General features: G+C 37.6%; 1 protein-coding gene across 1 annotated transcript; it reads left to right on the top strand.

The window, feature by feature from the left end:
* The first annotated feature begins 1,023 nt into the window (after positions 1 to 1,023).
* On the top strand, positions 1,024 to 9,152 carry hsp90ab1 (heat shock protein 90, alpha (cytosolic), class B member 1). The gene is made up of 12 exons (XM_079639362.1): positions 1,024 to 1,232; positions 2,077 to 2,220; positions 2,493 to 2,699; positions 2,786 to 2,945; positions 3,495 to 3,628; positions 3,717 to 4,028; positions 4,111 to 4,276; positions 5,066 to 5,256; positions 5,929 to 6,076; positions 6,711 to 6,979; positions 7,560 to 7,893; positions 8,655 to 9,152. Exons 2-12 carry the CDS (start codon positions 2,077 to 2,079, stop codon positions 8,768 to 8,770), a joined length of 2,181 nt encoding a protein of 726 aa, XP_079495488.1. The 5' UTR covers positions 1,024 to 1,232; the 3' UTR covers positions 8,771 to 9,152.
* Positions 9,153 to 18,513: the final 9,361 nt, after the last annotated feature.

Raw genomic sequence — 18,513 nt, 5'->3', positions numbered from 1 at the left:
TTTTTTTTTTTTTGCCTATTACAACTAACCATATTCTCTATTGATTTAACAAACCATGACTTTGAAATGTCCGACTTAGCCGAATTATTAATTAAGTTCTAAGGTTTTATATTTGTATTGAATTAACTGCACATTAAATATAAACAGCACAAATAAAACGTACCAATTTAATCTCTCCTCACAACACGGTCAATACATTTCAAGGTCAAATTTACCTCAGAATTAAGAAAATGAAACGTATTTTTCGGGACACTGAGATTTAATTTCGTGTTGTTATATTTTTTCTTTTGATGTAGGGGTGAAAATATAACCAGGACATTTCTAGTTCAGATTCGCCCATACACTGCATTTGACTGACAGGTGACGTCAACGGAGGCGGGATTTTCATGGAAAGTGCTGGAAAGAGACAAAGTACCGCTAGTCATAACGCCTGATGTTCTTCCGATGCGAAACGTAGTGCAGTCGATTATGATTTATTACGTGCATTTCTTTTACTAAATTTTCTGACAATTTGACTATTTCATGTTTATTATGACAAACACTATTTTGAGAACGTGAGGATTGTATAAAGACCTTCCTATCAGTGAAGTAAACATTTTGCGGCCATCTCCCCCAAACTGATTTTTATAACCGTTTAGTGGTCAATGTCTAACTATCTAACATGTATTAATTTCTGTCTCCGATCTTGTAGACTATTACAAAGAGTCATGCACGCATGTTTTGATTGTATTAATAATAACGTGCAAGGAAATGTAATATACTAATATTTTTAATATAAACCTGCGATGTTTGTTTAATAAAATTAGACTCGTTCCAAAGCCTTGAGACTTTCTCTATGAATCTCTAACAAACTATCTCCTTACAAAAACGTTTTCAAATTACAAAATAGTTTTTCTAATCATTTCTTATTTAAAATATTACTATATTATTCCAAAAATGTAGAAATCATTTATATCTGATGTAGCTAGTAAAGACACTGCATTTTTGGAAGGGAATAAATGCGATTTACACAGATAAAAGAGTACAGTCTGTCTTTGTTAAAAGAGTGCAAGTGTCTCGCGCATGCGCAGTGAGACCGCGCGGAGGGATACAGTCGCACAGTCATAGGCGGAGTATAAAGAAAAGAGCCGCGCACGCTAGGTTCTCTCCTCTGCTTCCCTGAGTCTCAGTATAGGGGAGATCAGCTGTTTCTGTGGCGATTAAACCATCAAAAATCATCGAAACTAACCAAGGTAAACCCTCGATCTCAATCTAAAACGATTCCATATGATTTCAAGCATTAATTGAAACCAACAGAATCATGTTTAATCGCGTTACTCATCACTTATTCCAGTCGCTATTTGGCCGGCATTGTAACGATGCGGATGACGGTTAAAAGCCTATTTTCTCCGTCATTCAAACACCGCCATTCGTCCAAAGACTTAGTTATTTGTCGTTTAAAAAAAAAAACGTGTTTTAATATCGAATATAATGTTAATTTGTTATTATATGGCTGTTTTTTAAGTTGACGAGCAGGTGCAGTGGTTTACAGTGCTATAAAACTGATGCTCGTGTTGTTACTGATCATCTATTACAGCTTCTTGCTAATTTATTTGATCGTAATTCATTTCTATATTTATCCGCCGTCACGCTGCTAGCACCGATGACCCGACTGGCTCGTTGGTTTATTAAAAGTCATCGTAACCTTTTCTTAAAAGCAAGTCTATATGCGTTTAAAGCTGTTGCAGAAGTATTACGAAAATTGCGTTTAGTCCGTTCATTTATAAAAAGCGAGATCCATCTAAATCGGTTAAATTTCAAGGATTGCAGCAGTAAAACACGTGTTGCGCGCATTGTCCTTCTGCGCCATGTTCTTCCGCATCCGGGCCTTTCATGGGCCTGTTTTTCTTGTGTAACGTAACGTTAACTGTACTACAACTGATGGAGTGAGTCACACTTTCATTTTCTTTTAACAACCCTACTTGTCCAACTTCGACATATGAACCGAAATCACTTATTTTAAAATGTGTATTTTATGAGTTAGTTAAATCTCATTGATGGGTATAATAAAGATGTACCGACTCTGTAATTTCTCAGATGCCTGAAGAAATGCGCCAAGATGAGGAGGCCGAGACCTTTGCCTTCCAGGCAGAGATCGCCCAGCTGATGTCTCTCATTATCAACACCTTCTACTCCAACAAAGAGATCTTCCTCAGGGAGCTCATCTCCAACGCCTCTGATGTAAGACCCATTATAGACTGTTTTACTAACATTTGGCTTACTTAAAGGGTTAGTTAACCCAAAAATGTAAATTATCCCATAATTTATTTCTCTAGCCATGCTAGGTATATGATTTTCTCCTTTCAGCCAAACACACACACATATATATTATGATCAGAGGTCAATCAAGTGATCCCAACGATATAATTTCTATGTTTGGTTATTGTTTAATTTGTGGTGTTGTGGCCTTGTAGTTCCTGCTATCAATCTATTTTGTTTTCTCCACTCAACAGGCTCTTGACAAAATCAGATATGAGAGTTTGACAGATCCCACCAAACTGGACAGTGGCAAGGAACTGAAGATCGACATCATCCCCAATGTTCATGATCGCACTCTTACCATTATTGACACCGGTATTGGAATGACCAAAGCCGATCTCATCAATAACCTGGGTACCATCGCAAAGTCCGGGACAAAGGCCTTCATGGAGGCTCTACAGGTGATGTGTCTGCCAATGCAAGCTTGTTTATCAATACATCTACATTACATTTAGTCTGTAATATTTTTTTCCCCTTATCTTTCCAGGCTGGTGCTGATATCTCCATGATTGGGCAGTTTGGTGTAGGCTTCTACTCTGCCTACCTGGTGGCTGAAAAGGTCACAGTCATCACTAAAAACAACGATGATGAGCAGTACGCCTGGGAGTCGTCCGCTGGCGGCTCTTTCACAGTCAAGGTTGACACCGGTACGTTACCAGCTTGACTTTAAAGACATAGCCAAACAAAATTATTCCGACAACTTCCTCACATTATCACAGTTTATTTGCTATTGTTTAGAAAATGGTAATAAAATGACTAGAACTCATTGATATTTCACTGGTTTTGTCCATCCTTCTGTTAGACTGTCTCACAAATGATTTGTTGAATATCTGTCAGCTGTTAAATTTAACTACACAATTAGGTGAAGCAATGCTTAATTTTGTGCAGTTTGTGGTGTTAAAAGATCGCATTAGCAATTAAAGAAACGCTTGCAGAACATGGTCAGGTAAAAGTGTCTGAATTTGTTCCCAAATTTGTATAAATTTTACTGGTAAAACACTGAGGATAGCAAAATAAAGTAAACTGACATTATACCCAAAAATTCTTCACTTGCATAATTGAACTATAGTGTCCTGCACCCACTAGTAAAAAAAAAAAAAAAAAATCAAATTATATCTGGTGTCTGAATAATTTGATTTGACTGCACATACCATATTAAGGGTGACATTGATTTTCACTCACCTGTCGGTCTCCAGGTGAGCCTATTGGCCGTGGAACCAGAGTCATTCTTCACCTGAAAGAAGACCAGACAGAGTACGTCGAGGAGAAGAGGGTGAAGGAAGTGGTCAAGAAACACTCCCAGTTCATCGGATACCCAATCACTCTCTTCGTAAGTGGGATTATTCATGCAGACCTACTTTTCTGGTCATCGAGTGTTGCAAAGATTAATGGTAATAAAACATCACATTTCCATGCAGGTGGAAAAGGAACGCGACAAGGAAATCAGTGACGACGAGGCAGAGGAGGAGAAGGCTGAGAAGGAAGAAAAGGAGGAAGTCGAAGGCGAAGACAAACCCAAGATTGAAGATGTCGGCTCAGACGATGAAGAGGACTCCAAAGACAAGGACAAGAAGAAGAAAAAGAAGATCAAGGAGAAGTACATTGACCAGGAGGAGCTGAACAAAACCAAACCCATCTGGACCCGCAACCCTGACGACATCTCCAACGAGGAGTACGGAGAGTTTTACAAGAGCCTGACTAATGATTGGGAAGACCACCTGGCTGTCAAGGTAACGTAATGGATTCTACAGAATAATATTCAAATTAAATGTTTGAGAATTGATTAAATATTTTTTTACACTTGTCCTGCAGCATTTCTCTGTGGAGGGTCAGCTGGAGTTTCGCGCTCTTCTCTTCATCCCTCGCCGTGCCCCCTTCGACCTCTTCGAGAACAAGAAAAAGAAGAATAACATCAAGCTGTACGTCAGAAGGGTCTTCATCATGGACAGCTGTGAGGAGCTCATCCCAGAGTATCTGAGTAAGTAGCTTTGTCCATAGAGATCGTTCACCCACAAATAAACATTGTCATTTAAATCACCTTAATGTCATTTCAAACCCTTAAAGCTTTAATCCGAGGGTTAATTTTTGAAACCTGAAGATATTTTAAATGAAATGAGTCTAAATGAAAGCTGTCCGTCCATTTGAACGTCTAGGTAACCAAAATCCATAGTCATCAGAATATGAATCAAGCGGTTTGATCTCAGAGTCTTGGGAAGATTCGATCGCTTAAGAATAGATTTAATGTAGGCTTTTATTTACAAACGCATGTATGGTGAATAAGGAAGCTTAGTATGTAATGGTGATCATTTAGATGTGAATAAAAGCCTAAATTGAATCTATTAATCATATGAAGCAATCATATCATATTTTGGATCCAAGTTTGCTTCCTGTACTTTCAATGGATGAAAGGAAACCTCTCACAATTCACTTAAAAATATATTCATTTGGGTTTTGAGGATTAAACAAAGGCTCATGAGTTTGGAATTACATGAGCGTGAGTAAATCCCAATTTTAATATTTGGGTGAACAATGCCTTTTTAAATTGAGCATGAATTTGCACTTTTCGGTTTCTGCTGACATGACAAAGTCTGAGTAAAGTTGTCAAAAAGCTTTTTCCTCATCCAATCCTTATTGATTTTAAAAGTCGTCCTCTACATTATTTCCTGCTGATCTTTTTTGTACAATTACAAAAAGTCTTTACAATTGAACGCATCAAAGGTGCAACGTCACTAAAAGCTTTTCTTTCTCCAATCATTGTCCCCTCCAGACTTTATCCGTGGTGTTGTGGACTCTGAAGATCTGCCCCTCAACATCTCCAGAGAGATGCTGCAACAGAGCAAGATTCTCAAGGTCATCCGCAAGAACATCGTCAAGAAGTGCCTGGAGCTGTTTGCTGAGCTGGCCGAGGACAAGGAAAACTACAAGAAGTTCTACGACGCTTTCTCCAAGAATCTTAAAGTAAGTTGCGTATTAGAGTGTTTGGCCTCGTTTCACAGACAAGGCCTTAGTTCAATTAGGACAATAAGTAGCTTTTATAAACATGCCTTTAGAAAAAATGACCAGTGTGCATCATGAGACCAAACAATTACCTATTTTAAGTGCAAGTTGTGTTCGGTTAAAACAACTCAAACATGCATTTTAGTCTTTAGTAGGGATGCTCATATTGACCGTTTAACCGAAAGTAAAACTGACTGATTAATACTATCAGTTAAACGGTTTGTAGCAAAATTAAAATAAAAACGTTTAACTGTTATAGTTTAAAAAATATACTATATAGCCTATATTCAATTCACGGGGCACGTCGATGTGTGTAGGTAGGAACGTGTGCCTACAGACATTTCGCTGAGCAAGCAAAATGAAGCGAGCGAAAAGTACTGTGTGGGACCATTTCGACAGAGGGTGACTTGCAAAATATGCTACGCGGTATTAAAATATTGCAGTAGTACAATGCAAATGAAAGGCGCTTCTCTAAACTAGCCACTCGAGCGAGACGTTATCTCAGTATTCTGGTTGTCGGTCGGGAAAATAAACCGAAATTAGCATCACTAGTCTTAAGTCTTGTCTGTGAAACTGTTACTTCCAGTGAAGATATGATTGAGAAGCGGTATTAACGTGTGTTGTGACCTCCAGCTGGGCATCCACGAGGACTCTCAGAACCGCAAGAAGTTGTCAGAACTGCTGCGTTATCAGAGCTCGCAGTCCGGCGACGAGATGACCGCCCTCACAGAATACGTCAGCCGTATGAAGGAAAACCAGAAGTCCATCTACTACATCACTGGTAAGATTTCATCCGCATCAATCCTGCCTTTAAAGTAGGACTCGACGATTGAAAAAAGCAACTCGAAAAATTAGAATATGGTGCAAAAGTAAATTTATTTCAGTAAGTCAACTTAAAGGTAAACTAATATATTATATAGACTCATTACATGCAAAATGAGATATTTCAAGCCTTTATTTGTTATAATTTAGTTGATTATGGCTTACAGCTAATGAAAACCCCAATTAGAATATTGTGAATATTAAATATAAGCCATAATCATCAAAATTATAACAAAGGCTTGAAATATCTCACTTTGCATGTAATGAGTCTATATAATATATTAGTTTCACCTTTTAAGTTGAATTACTGAAATTAAACTTTTGCACCATATTCTTTAATTTGAGTTTCATCTGTGTCTATATATATAGTCAACATTTGAAGTGGATCAAAAAGTTAATTTTAAAAGTTAAGTCAAGAATACGGGTATTGTTCAAAATGTATAACTTTGAATTGTTTTGATCCACTTCAAATGTTGACCACTGTAGTTATGTTAATATAACCCTTGAACTTGAGTTGCAATCTTTTCTCCCAAATCATGCAAGGTCCGTTGAGCTTGCGGTTCATGTTAACGATGTTGTCATTCTCTCTCCAGGTGAGAGCAAAGACCAGGTCGCCCACTCCGCTTTTGTGGAGCGCGTGTGCAAGAGAGGTTTCGAGGTGCTGTACATGACCGAGCCCATCGACGAGTACTGCGTCCAGCAGCTGAAGGACTTCGACGGCAAGTCTCTGGTGTCCGTCACCAAAGAGGGACTGGAGCTGCCGGAGGATGAAGACGAGAAGAAAAAGATGGAGGAAGACAAGGCCAAGTTTGAGAACCTCTGCAAGCTCATGAAGGAGATTCTGGACAAGAAAGTAGAGAAGGTGTGTTTGCTAAACGCATTGTTTCAAAAACACTTTCACGGTAATAAACTGGAAAGTAGCAGATGCAAAATTAATCAAATGAGACCAATTCAAATTCTGCCATAAAGCAGCTCTTAAAAACAATGGTGCCATTCTTCAGCTCAAGAAGTGTAACATTAGTCGACGTCCACTTTAATTCTTTCAAAATTGTGTTATAAACAGGATTCCTAGTCAGAGTTGCACAGATGGTGAGTTTACATAATGGACTTTTGCGCCGCTTGATGTGCCCAAATTTTGCCTGCAGACTCAAAGTGTGACAACATGATTCTGGTTTTTGTGTGCTGATTTTTTTTAAAAAGCTAACAACTCTTCCTTTTAGATGCATTTGTGTTGAGTGACTAACACTGACCCATGCAACCCTGAGTATTCAACCAGAACGTACCTTAGTACAGTCAACATTTTGAAGTGGATCAAAATCATACATGAATTTTGAACAATACCCGTTCTTGTCTTAGACCTTTTTTTTTTTTTGATCCACTTCAAATGTTAACTATTGTAGTTTAACACTGTTTCCTCATTCAATTTTTTTTCTTTTCTCCAGGTCACCGTATCAAACAGGCTTGTTTCTTCCCCCTGCTGTATCGTGACCAGCACTTACGGTTGGACGGCCAACATGGAGCGGATCATGAAGGCCCAGGCCCTGAGGGACAACTCCACCATGGGCTACATGATGGCCAAGAAACACCTGGAGATCAACCCCGATCATCCCATCATGGAGACCCTGAGGCAGAAGGCTGATGCGGATAAGAACGACAAAGCCGTGAAGGATCTGGTCATCCTCCTGTTCGAGACTGCGCTGCTGTCCTCTGGATTCTCATTGGACGATCCTCAGACACACTCAAACCGCATCTACAGAATGATCAAGCTGGGATTAGGTACGTTCATCATTTCTGTTTTAGTCTTGCTGTGTTTGGGTAAATACTAGTCAACATTTAAAGTGGATAAAACCTTTCATCAAAGTTATACATTAATTTTGAACAATACCCGTTCTTGTCTTAGGACAACTTTTGATTATTATTTTTTTTTATCCACTTCAAATGTTGACTACTGTATTTTCCGGAGTATAAGTCGCATTTATTTAGAAATTTATTTCACAAAATCCAAGAAAGGATATTTAATCTGGAAAGTTAAGTTATTGAACTACACAATAGCACACAGAACAACAGCTGAATAGGTGTCCGGTGTGTTAGCGTAACACATTAACAGTTATTCAGCTACACAATAGCATAAAGAACATATTCCTGGGAGGCTGAATAGGCTAAACTAACATTAGCCAGCGAGACCAACAAGTTACTGGTCAGCAAGTTCACCAAGCTCCTGATCTCATCCCACAACACTGAATACATTGAGTTCTTCCTCGGTGTCGCTTCTGAACAACTCCGCCAACTAGAGCGCCCTCTCGCGGCTGTAGACGGTAATGTTTTCTCTTGGTTCATCTGTCAGAATTCATTTTAATTTATACCATGGTCTGGATGAACCATGGTATAAGGTGCGACTTATAGTCCGGAAAATACGGTACTGTATTAACCCAAAGTTGTCCTAAAACAAGAACATGTATATCTTTGATTAACTGTTTTTTGATCCACTTGATTACTTTAAAATGAAGTTTTGTAACGAACCTTTTTGTCTGGTCTAGGTATTGATGAAGATGAAGACGTTCCCGTGGAAGAGCCGACCTCTGCTCCCGCTCCTGAAGAAATCCCACCTCTGGAAGGAGACGACGACGCCTCCCGCATGGAGGAAGTCGATTAAAATCCATTCGTCTGTAATTCCCCCGTCAACTTTCCGTAGTCATTCCGTAACATCTTATCGTTCCCTTTGACCTGTAGAAGGTTAATCTGATTCTCTGTAATGATTCCTTAAAAGTATCAAAATGTGTAACTAAAGCATACTGTCCACTTTTGCTCAGTTTTGAGCCGTTATGTACTTTTGTTTTTTTTACATATGTTCATGGGTTGCTGCAGTATTGTCTGAGCACAATAAGCACTGTGTTTCACTGATACTGAGTCCGCTGGCTGTGCTGGATTGAATCAAGCATGATTTCATTCTGCATGGAAAGGGAAAGACCTTTTGCCTGAGTACAGGCATGTATTGTCTTGGTTTTCAGAAATTAAAACACAAAGTGAAACCTGAATTTTGGTGTCTTATTGCTTTTTTCCCATTCATTTGGATTACGCTTTAAACCAAATTAGAAACCTTAAACAAGTCTTTGAATTTAGATACATTTAAAATTTCTAATATAAGTTCAGAAATTGCTATTAAGAAATAAAAATCATGTTAAAATGTATCAAATTTGATCCATAAAGCTTTATGTTCATCTCTCTATTGCATGCTTTTAAAACTACAGAGCTAAGCATTTAAATGTGACGACCACACAACCAGTCACGGGTATATTTGTGGCAATAGCCAACCATTAGAATACATTTTTCCTTTTATGCCAAAAATCATGAGGATATTAAGTAAAGATCATGTTCCATTAAGATATTTAGTAAATTTCCTACCGTAAATATATAAAACATATAGTTTTGTGAGTGAATGTAGCAAAATATTTAACATAAATGTACAACTTTAAAGGAGATTTTTATTTTTTTTGCTCCCTCAGATTCCAGATTTTCTAATAGTTGCATCTCAGCCAAATATTGTCCTATCATAATCATACATCAATTGAAAGCTTATTTATTCAGCTTTCATTTGACATATACATTTTTAAAAAATTGACCCATGTGACTGGTTTTGTAGTCCAAGGTCACCAATATCTTCCCGAGACATTGGCAGCTGAAGAGTGACGACTGATGTTCATCTGCATCTTATGCAAGTATATATGGTTATAAAAATCTCTTTGATGAATAACAAGCATCAGATTTTTTTTTATTCATCTTTTTTTGGCTCCATTTGTGTTTTTCCTCAAACATGAGCTTGATATTCTCACTATATCATGCTATGGCCTGGTTTCACCAATGGGGCTTAGACATTTAAGTGGCTTTTATAAATGTGCTTTAGAAAACTGCTGGTGTGCATCATGAGACCACAATGACAGACATTTTTAAGCTTAATCCTCAACTCTGAAACTAAGCATACAGTATGAGCCATAAATGCATGTCAAATATTTGATACCATGCAAAAAATTCCATTTAATTTTTTTTTTTATATTTCTGACTCATTTCATGTCAGGCTTTACAGGAATAATACATTAGTAAAAATTAACTAAGAATGACCAGTATATTCTTATTCTTATAGCCAGCCTTATAGTTTTAGTAACTGATTACGTAATCACATTTTATAATTTAATTAATAGCTTTTCATTAAACTCAAGAACCCCCTGCAGTTCCATTATGAACCCCAGTTTGGGAAACCCATAAATTTATATTTAATGCACTCCATATTATTCATAAAGAATGGAGTATATTTTCTTTCTCTGTATTTTTTTATCAATATTGGCACATGAGTATACTATCCTACAAGTTGGTCAAAAGTCTCCGATTATTTTGACCTTGAATGTGTAGTGATATGGACTACGTTACTAACTACGATTTTTATCATGTTATTTGTAATCAGTAAGCAAATATAATTTTTATAACCCAGCACTGGTTAACTTAATTATTTTTTACTTCTCATATTTGCTTAAACAAATATTTCATATATGCTGCCATTCTGGATTACAGAAGAATATGTTGCCAGGAGAATAAAGTTCTACACTCTCACTTCAGCAATACAAAAAAATACAAAAAATAAATGTGGTTTAATAGTAATTTTTGCTTATTAGTATGGTCTGCACCTTACTCTCTCAACATGGGGGCAGGAGAGCTGTAAGTCAATACATGGGAAAACAAAGTTTATATAAAAAAGTACTCAGATATTTTGTAAGTAATGTTTAGTAATGCGTTACTTACAAGTTACTTAAAAAAAGTAACGTGTACTCACCTTCATGTATTTGTGTCCTTCATGTAATTCACAGTTTGTCCACACAATGGGAGTGAATAGGGACTGGCGCTGTCGACACTTTTTTTTTTTTTTAAATAAAAGACACTATAAAATTAGTCCTATGATGTATTTCAAAGTCTTCAGAAGTCGTACAATAGCTTTTAATTAGGAAATGTACATCTTGTTATCCATGCGCATTATTTTCTTCACTGAAAAACTTTCACTTTTTTTTTTATTAAGAGCCTCGCGACATGAACGCTGTTTTAATCTGTGCCACGTAAATATATATATATGTTAACTTCAAACCAACACGCACCGGAACAATGTTGGTATTATAAAGATTGGTCAATAAAGATTATTAACCAAGGCAAGTCTCGGGACGGGATGAACATATTTGCATTATACGGAGCGCTTGGCTGTTTTTGATATTCAGCTAAATAAAATTTAAAAATCATACAGGTTTCGATGATGAATATATGAGAGTTTTAGAATGAACTATATGCAGTTTATAGATGTTGTTGATGTGTAATAAGAACCGCAGTTCTGCTCTTCGCCGCCAGGGGTCTCCGTTTGACCACCTTAGACTCTCCAGAAAGCAGCGCTGGGGTTAAATCTGTTTTTGTGTTCAGTATTCAACCACAAAGTCAAACAATAGGAAATACCTTGCATAAAGAAAAGGAAGTGGGTTTTTTAGGCATAAATATGATTTATTTTCATTATGGTATTATTTTCATAAATTAAACACATTTGCTATATTCTCATGACTGTAGTCTAATAGGCTACACAATTGTTTTTGTCCCATATGTATTAAAATTTGGATACTAATAAAACCAAATAATACTATTATGATGTATACTTACAGTTATACTTTGAAAATGTACTTTACAATTTAACAAACATTTGAATATATAACTTCATGAATATAAATGTCAATGCAAATCCAATAATAATAATGTTACTAAAAAATATATATTCCTTTTTTGCTTTTGATTTGTGGGTTAAATTTGACCCAGCGATATTTCTTAAGTTTCTGTGAGAAATGAGAATCACCCATGTGTGCATAAAAAAGAGAAGTGGACCTTACGGTTAATACTGCCAGTAAAGTAGAAAAGGTTATCAGTGGTTTTTAAAGTGTATTTATTGGAATTGGTCTGACCTGCTTTTTATTAATGATGAAAAAAACAGTCAGAGATGAGTGTCTTCAAGACCATCTGTGTCTCTTCTCGGTCACAAGGCATTAAGGAAACGTTTAACCTTTTCAGTTCTGCACTGAACATCCACAAACACTCAGTCATTGCGTCTCGATTTCTTCTAAGTCACATGAGTTGTAGTAAAAAGGCCTCTCTGAGGAGGGGTTATTCATTTCAGCACAGGTGACTCTGATAAAGGCTTCTGTCCGCGTGGGTGTCTTACTACGCGAGTCATATCTCGAGTCAGAGAGGCGGAGTGTGTGGAGTGACCGCAGAGATACTGATCGACCTGGAAACTCAATGCAACTGCAGCGTCTGCAGGAACGGCCCGAGTCTGGCAGTCAGACGCTCACTTTGAAGAATCACACGCTACTACTGTGACTGATTATATTCATGTTTTTACAAGGTAACTTGTGGTGTTAGCGTAGCATTTGTCCTGCAAAGTGCCTTTGGAGATCTTTTGGGTTGTTTGTTCATAGTGAGTCACAGTGTAAACTGTAGTTCTTTTGTTTATTTGAGGATGGACGGATGGATGGACGGAAGGATGGATGGATGGATGGATGGATAGATTTACAGGAGGATGGATGGATGGATGGATGGATGGATAGATTTACAGGAGGATGGATAGATTTACAGGAGGATGGATGGATGGATGGATGGATAGATTTACAGGAGGATGGATGCATGGATAGATTTACAGGAGGATGGATGGATGGATGGATGGATGGATAGATTTACAGGAGGATGGATGGATGGATGGATGGATGGATGGATAGATTTACAGGAGGATGGATGGATGGATGGATGGATAGATTTACAGGAGGATGGATGGATGGATGGATAGATTTACAGGAGGATGGATGGATGGATGCATGGATAGATTTACAGGAGGATGGATGGATGGATGGATGGATAGATTTACAGGAGGATGGATGGATGGATGGATGGATAGATTTACAGGAGGATGGATGGATGGATGGATGGATAGATAGATTTACAGGAGGATGGATGGATGGATGGATAGATAGATTTACAGGAGGATGGATGGATGGATGGATGGATAGATAGATTTACAGGAGGATGGATGGATGGATGGATGGATAGATTTACAGGAGGATGGATGGATGGATAGATTTACAGGAGGATGGATGGATGGATGGATGGATGGATGGATAGATTTACAGGAGGATGGATGGATGGATAGATTTACAGGAGGATGGATGGATGGATGGATGCATGGATAGATTTACAGGAGGATGGATGGATGGATGGATGGATAGATTTACAGGAGGATGGATGGATGGATGGATGGATAGATTTACAGGAGGATGGATGGATGGATAGATTTACAGGAGGATGGATGGATGGATGGATGGATGGATAGATTTACAGGAGGATGGATGGATGGATGGATGGATGGATAGATTTACAGGAGGATGGATGGATGGATAGATTTACAGGAGGATGGATGGATGGATTTACAGGAGGATGGATGGATGGATGGATGGATAGATTTACAGGAGGATGGATGGATGGATGGATGGATAGATTTACAGGAGGATGGATGGATGGATGGATTTACAGGAGGATGGATGGATGGATGGATAGATAGATTTACAGGAGGATGGATGGATGGATGGATGGATGGATGGATGGATGGATAGATTTACAGGAGGATGGATGGATGGATAGATTTACAGGAGGATGGATGGATGGATGGATAGATTTACAGGAGGATGGATGGATGGATGGATGGATAGATTTACAGGAGGATGGATGGATGGATGGATGGATAGATTTACAGGAGGATGGATGGATGGATAGATTTACAGGAGGATGGATGGATGGATGGATGGATGGATGGATAGATTTACAGGAGGATGGATGGATGGATTTACAGGAGGATGGATGGATGGATGGATGGATAGATAGATTTACAGGAGGATGGATGGATGGATGGATTTACAGGAGGATGGATGGATGGATAGATTTACAGGAGGATGGATGGATGGATGGATGGATTTACAGGAGGATGGATGGATGGATAGATAGATTTACAGGAGGATGGATGGATAGATAGATTTACAGGAGGATGGATGGATGGATAGATTTACAGGAGGATGGATGGATGGATGGATGGATAGATAGATTTACAGGAGGATGGATGGATAGATAGATTTACAGGAGGATGGATGGATGGATAGATTTACAGGAGGATGGATGGATGGATGGATGGATTTACAGGAGGATGGATGGATGGATAGATAGATTTACAGGAGGATGGATGGATAGATAGATTTACAGGAGGATGGATGGATGGATAGATTTACAGGAGGATGGATGGATGGATGGATAGATTTACAGGAGGATGGATGGATGGATGGATGGATAGATTTACAGGAGGATGGATGGATGGATGGATGGATGGATAGATTTACAGGAGGATGGATGGATAGATTTACAGGAGGATGGATGGATGGATGGATGGATGGATGGATGGATAGATTTACAGGAGGATGGATGGATGGATGGATGGATGGATGGATGGATGGATAGATTTACAGGAGGATGGATGGATGGATGGATGGATAGATTTACAGGAGGATGGATGGATGGATGGATAGATTTACAGGAGGATGGATGGATAGATTTACAGGAGGATGGATGGATGGATAGATTTACAGGAGGATGGATGGATGGATGGATAGATTTACAGGAGGATGGATGGATGGATGGATGGATATATTTACAGGAGGATGGATGGATAGATTTACAGGAGGATGGATGGATGGATAGATTTACAGGAGGATGGATGGATGGATGGATATATTTACAGGAGGATGGATGGATAGATTTACAGGAGGATGGATGGATGGATAGATTTACAGGAGGATGGATGGATGGATGGATAGATTTACAGGAGGATGGATGGATGGATGGATGGATGGATGGATGGATGGAAGGACAGATGGACAGACTTACAGGATGGATAGAACGATGATAGATAGAACGATAGAACGATAGAACGATAGATAGATAGATAGATAGATAGATATATAGATAGATAGATAGATAGATAGATATATCTAGTGTAGACAGTTGTGTTGTAGGAAACAGCACACACACACACACACACACACACACACACTGACAGCATCAGACGCTCTGAAAGCTTGATCTTGATTACAGAGATCTGCCCACGTTCTCCAAATCACTGTACAACACTATCACACACACACACACACACACACACACACACACACACACACCGCTTCCTGTGTGTTTTCCATGACGTGTGTGAAATCGAGGTCAGGTCGTATGCGCATGTGAGTCTCTGTCAACTTTCTGCGTTGGCATGAAGGTCGAGACGCGTGGCGTGAAAGAGGGGCTGATATTTACAGTATCTGAGAACAGTTGTGGCTCTTTATCAACACACACACACACACACACACACACACACACACACACACACACACACACACACACACACACCTCTGGAGGAAGAAGTTGGCGGGTGATTTATCTACTGTCACCAAACACATCTGCATGCGTCTTGTGGTTATTTTGTGCACTAAGAATGAAATCAAAGTTGATCAAGCCCTTGGCAAAATGTGAATAAAAATCCCACAGACCAGAATATCAGTGGGAAACCACCTAGCAACCACCTAAACACCCTAGCAACCACATATCAACATGCTAAACCACTTTAGCTACTGCAAAACAATATTTTAGCAGTTATACTTGTAAGAGCCCATTCAATATCCTTTCAATTTGTATTATTATTATTATCAGCTTATTTCAGTTTTATGTACAGTGCTGTATTATTTAATTTACACAAAATTGTCCTTGTATTTTTTACTTGAAGTTTTCTTTGTATAATTTACTTGAAGTCACTCCTCATATGTTCATATATGAAGTAGGCCTATGTGCTGATTTAGCTAAAGGGATTCAAGAGAGGAACACTGTAAACCCGAATAAGTTGGCAGAACTCAAAACATTTAAAGGAACACTCCGACTTTTTGGGACTTTAGCCTATTCACCTTATCCCCCAGAGTTAGATAAGTCCACACATACCTTTTTCATCTCCGTGCGTGCTATAAGTCTGTTTGACGCACCCACCGCTAGCCTAGCTTAGCACAAAGACTGGATGTAAATGGTTGCAGCTAGCATACTAATCCAAGTATTTGTTTTAGAAACTTTAATGCTACATCAGTCATTCATGGTTAGCATGCGCTTTTATTGATAGTTCTCGCACGTGCACTGCAATTAATTAGGAATATACACACCGGTTTGTTTATGGAAATAAGCTTGTAAATACTGATAGTTGCAATATTGACAAACTGAGTAAAAACTTACCACTGAGAAACGTCCTGCTCAAGTCGTCCTTGGTTGAATAAATAGTTCTTCCAAATGTTTCATCGTCGGATTCGCGGTCGAATTAATATGGTAAAAAAAATAACGTGATCGTTATTGTCTTTACAGTGTGTAGTACATTACAGTAGAGCTGACATTCAGTTATGGTAATGGGCGTTTCGTTTCCGACACGCTCAGTAAGTGGTCGACCAATCACAACCGAAAAGACTGGGCCATCTGACGAATCAGAGCAGAGCATATTTTAAGCTTTTATTTAATATAATTTTTTATGATTATGGTTTACAGCTTATGAAAACCCCAAATTCAAAATTAGAATATTGTGAAAAGGTTTTCATAAGCTGTAAGCCATAATCATCAAAATTATAACAAATAAAGGCTTGAAATATCTCACTTTGCATGTAATGAGTCTATATAATATATTAGTTTCACCTTTTAAGTTGAATTACTGAAATAAATGAACTTTTGCACCATATTCTCATTTTTCGAGTTTCACCTGTAGGGTGAATTATTGATTGGAACACTTTTTTCAAGTCATCTCAATGGGAAAAAGTGCCACAATTACCTCAAATTCACCCTATATTATGGGGAAAAACTAACTTTTTTTCTTTTTTCTTTTTTAAACCTGTTTAGGAGACACCAAAATAAAATTAGGAACCTTTAAAATAGCATAACAGGGGCACTTTAATGCATTAAATATAAAGGTTTTAGGTAAAGTGTTACCAAAATTAAACATTAAAAAGCTGTTCTCAAAGATTTTTGAGGTATTTTCGACAAGAAAATACTATTTCAGTCTTTCTACTTCCCAGTTTTGCATTTAATTCAATGTGTTTGTTGAATTTATTAGCGAAAAATCATTTCTACGCCACTTTTTCCTGTGGTGTACGAGACCAGACATGCATAAACGTCATCGACACTCGCTGTGGTTTCGAGTGAACTCATTCATCTGATAAATTATGTTTAAAAAAAAAGCAGAGACACTTCTGATAAAATCATTTTTGAATACCTTTCCAGTTAATCACAGTTTCTCTTAGATTTGAATCTAGTCAAGCAGTGATATTGAACTTTTACTTTTCATTTGATATCATTTGTGGTAAAATCACTGTAACGGATGCATTTGTTTGTATATCAGCTCAATATATTATCAGAGATTTCATTTGGACAAACTCAAGAAACGACGTGTAAAAAAACATGTATTTAGTAGTGCTGAACTGATGACTTTAACACACAGATCATCATCATCATTAATGAACCAGAGCAGAACAAAAATGAGGAAAGCGAGGATGTAACACAAATCTGAGACAGTTTGGTCATGTGATCAAATTAATTTAATCTAATGTATATATAAACAAAGTTAATAAGACTAATAGTCCTTCACATTCCTTCACATTAAAAGGCAGGAATCGACACACATTTATGTGAGTGATCAGACTTACAGACATGATTCATTAAATCCCCAAAACATTCGGCTTTACAAGAAATTCATATTCCAGAGGACAGAAAACAAAACCTCACGGCAGTCTGGTGAATCTCACAGAACATGTTCAGGTCATATTTCACCCCAAAATAATAAAAAAAGACATTATATTTTCCCTAAAGGAAATTTAGGAGCATTAAGTGTTTCATGACAATTAAGCAATTTCTCCCATTAATGAGAAAAATGCTGTAATGCAGATTTTAGTATTAACTGTTCATACTTCATATACTGATGTTTTAGTTCAAATTATTATTTTTTTAATAAATAATATATTTCACATTTATTATTTGTTGATTTAATTCAAATGTGCTAATACATTATGAGGATCATGGAAGATTCATAAAAAATAATGTTTTTATATCTCGAAATTCAGACTTTTTTCAGTTTTTCATACTTTATTGCCCAGAATTGTAAGATAAAAATGACCTTTTTTATTTCGTAGCAAAAAAAACAAAAACATTATGGTAAATGTCATAATGCAAAACAATCTTGATGATCCTAAAATAAGCTACATTTTCTTCATAAATAATCAATTT

This window comes from Phoxinus phoxinus (assembly GCF_949152265.1).
Source record: "Phoxinus phoxinus genome assembly, chromosome: 16".
NCBI classification, from domain to species: domain Eukaryota; kingdom Metazoa; phylum Chordata; class Actinopteri; order Cypriniformes; family Leuciscidae; genus Phoxinus; species Phoxinus phoxinus.
The sequence above is the reverse complement of the archived record's forward strand: the minus strand, read 5'-3'. Positions and strand labels throughout refer to the sequence as shown.

Coding starts and splice junctions, on each gene's coding strand:
- hsp90ab1 (XM_079639362.1), top strand. CDS start 2,077: ATGCCTGAAGAAATGCGCCAAGATGAGGAGGCCGAGACCTTTGCCTTC. Junction 2,700..2,785: donor CCTTCATGGAGGCTCTACAG/GTGATGTGTCTG, acceptor TTATCTTTCCAG/GCTGGTGCTGATATCTCCAT. Junction 2,946..3,494: donor CACAGTCAAGGTTGACACCG/GTACGTTACCAG, acceptor GTCGGTCTCCAG/GTGAGCCTATTGGCCGTGGA.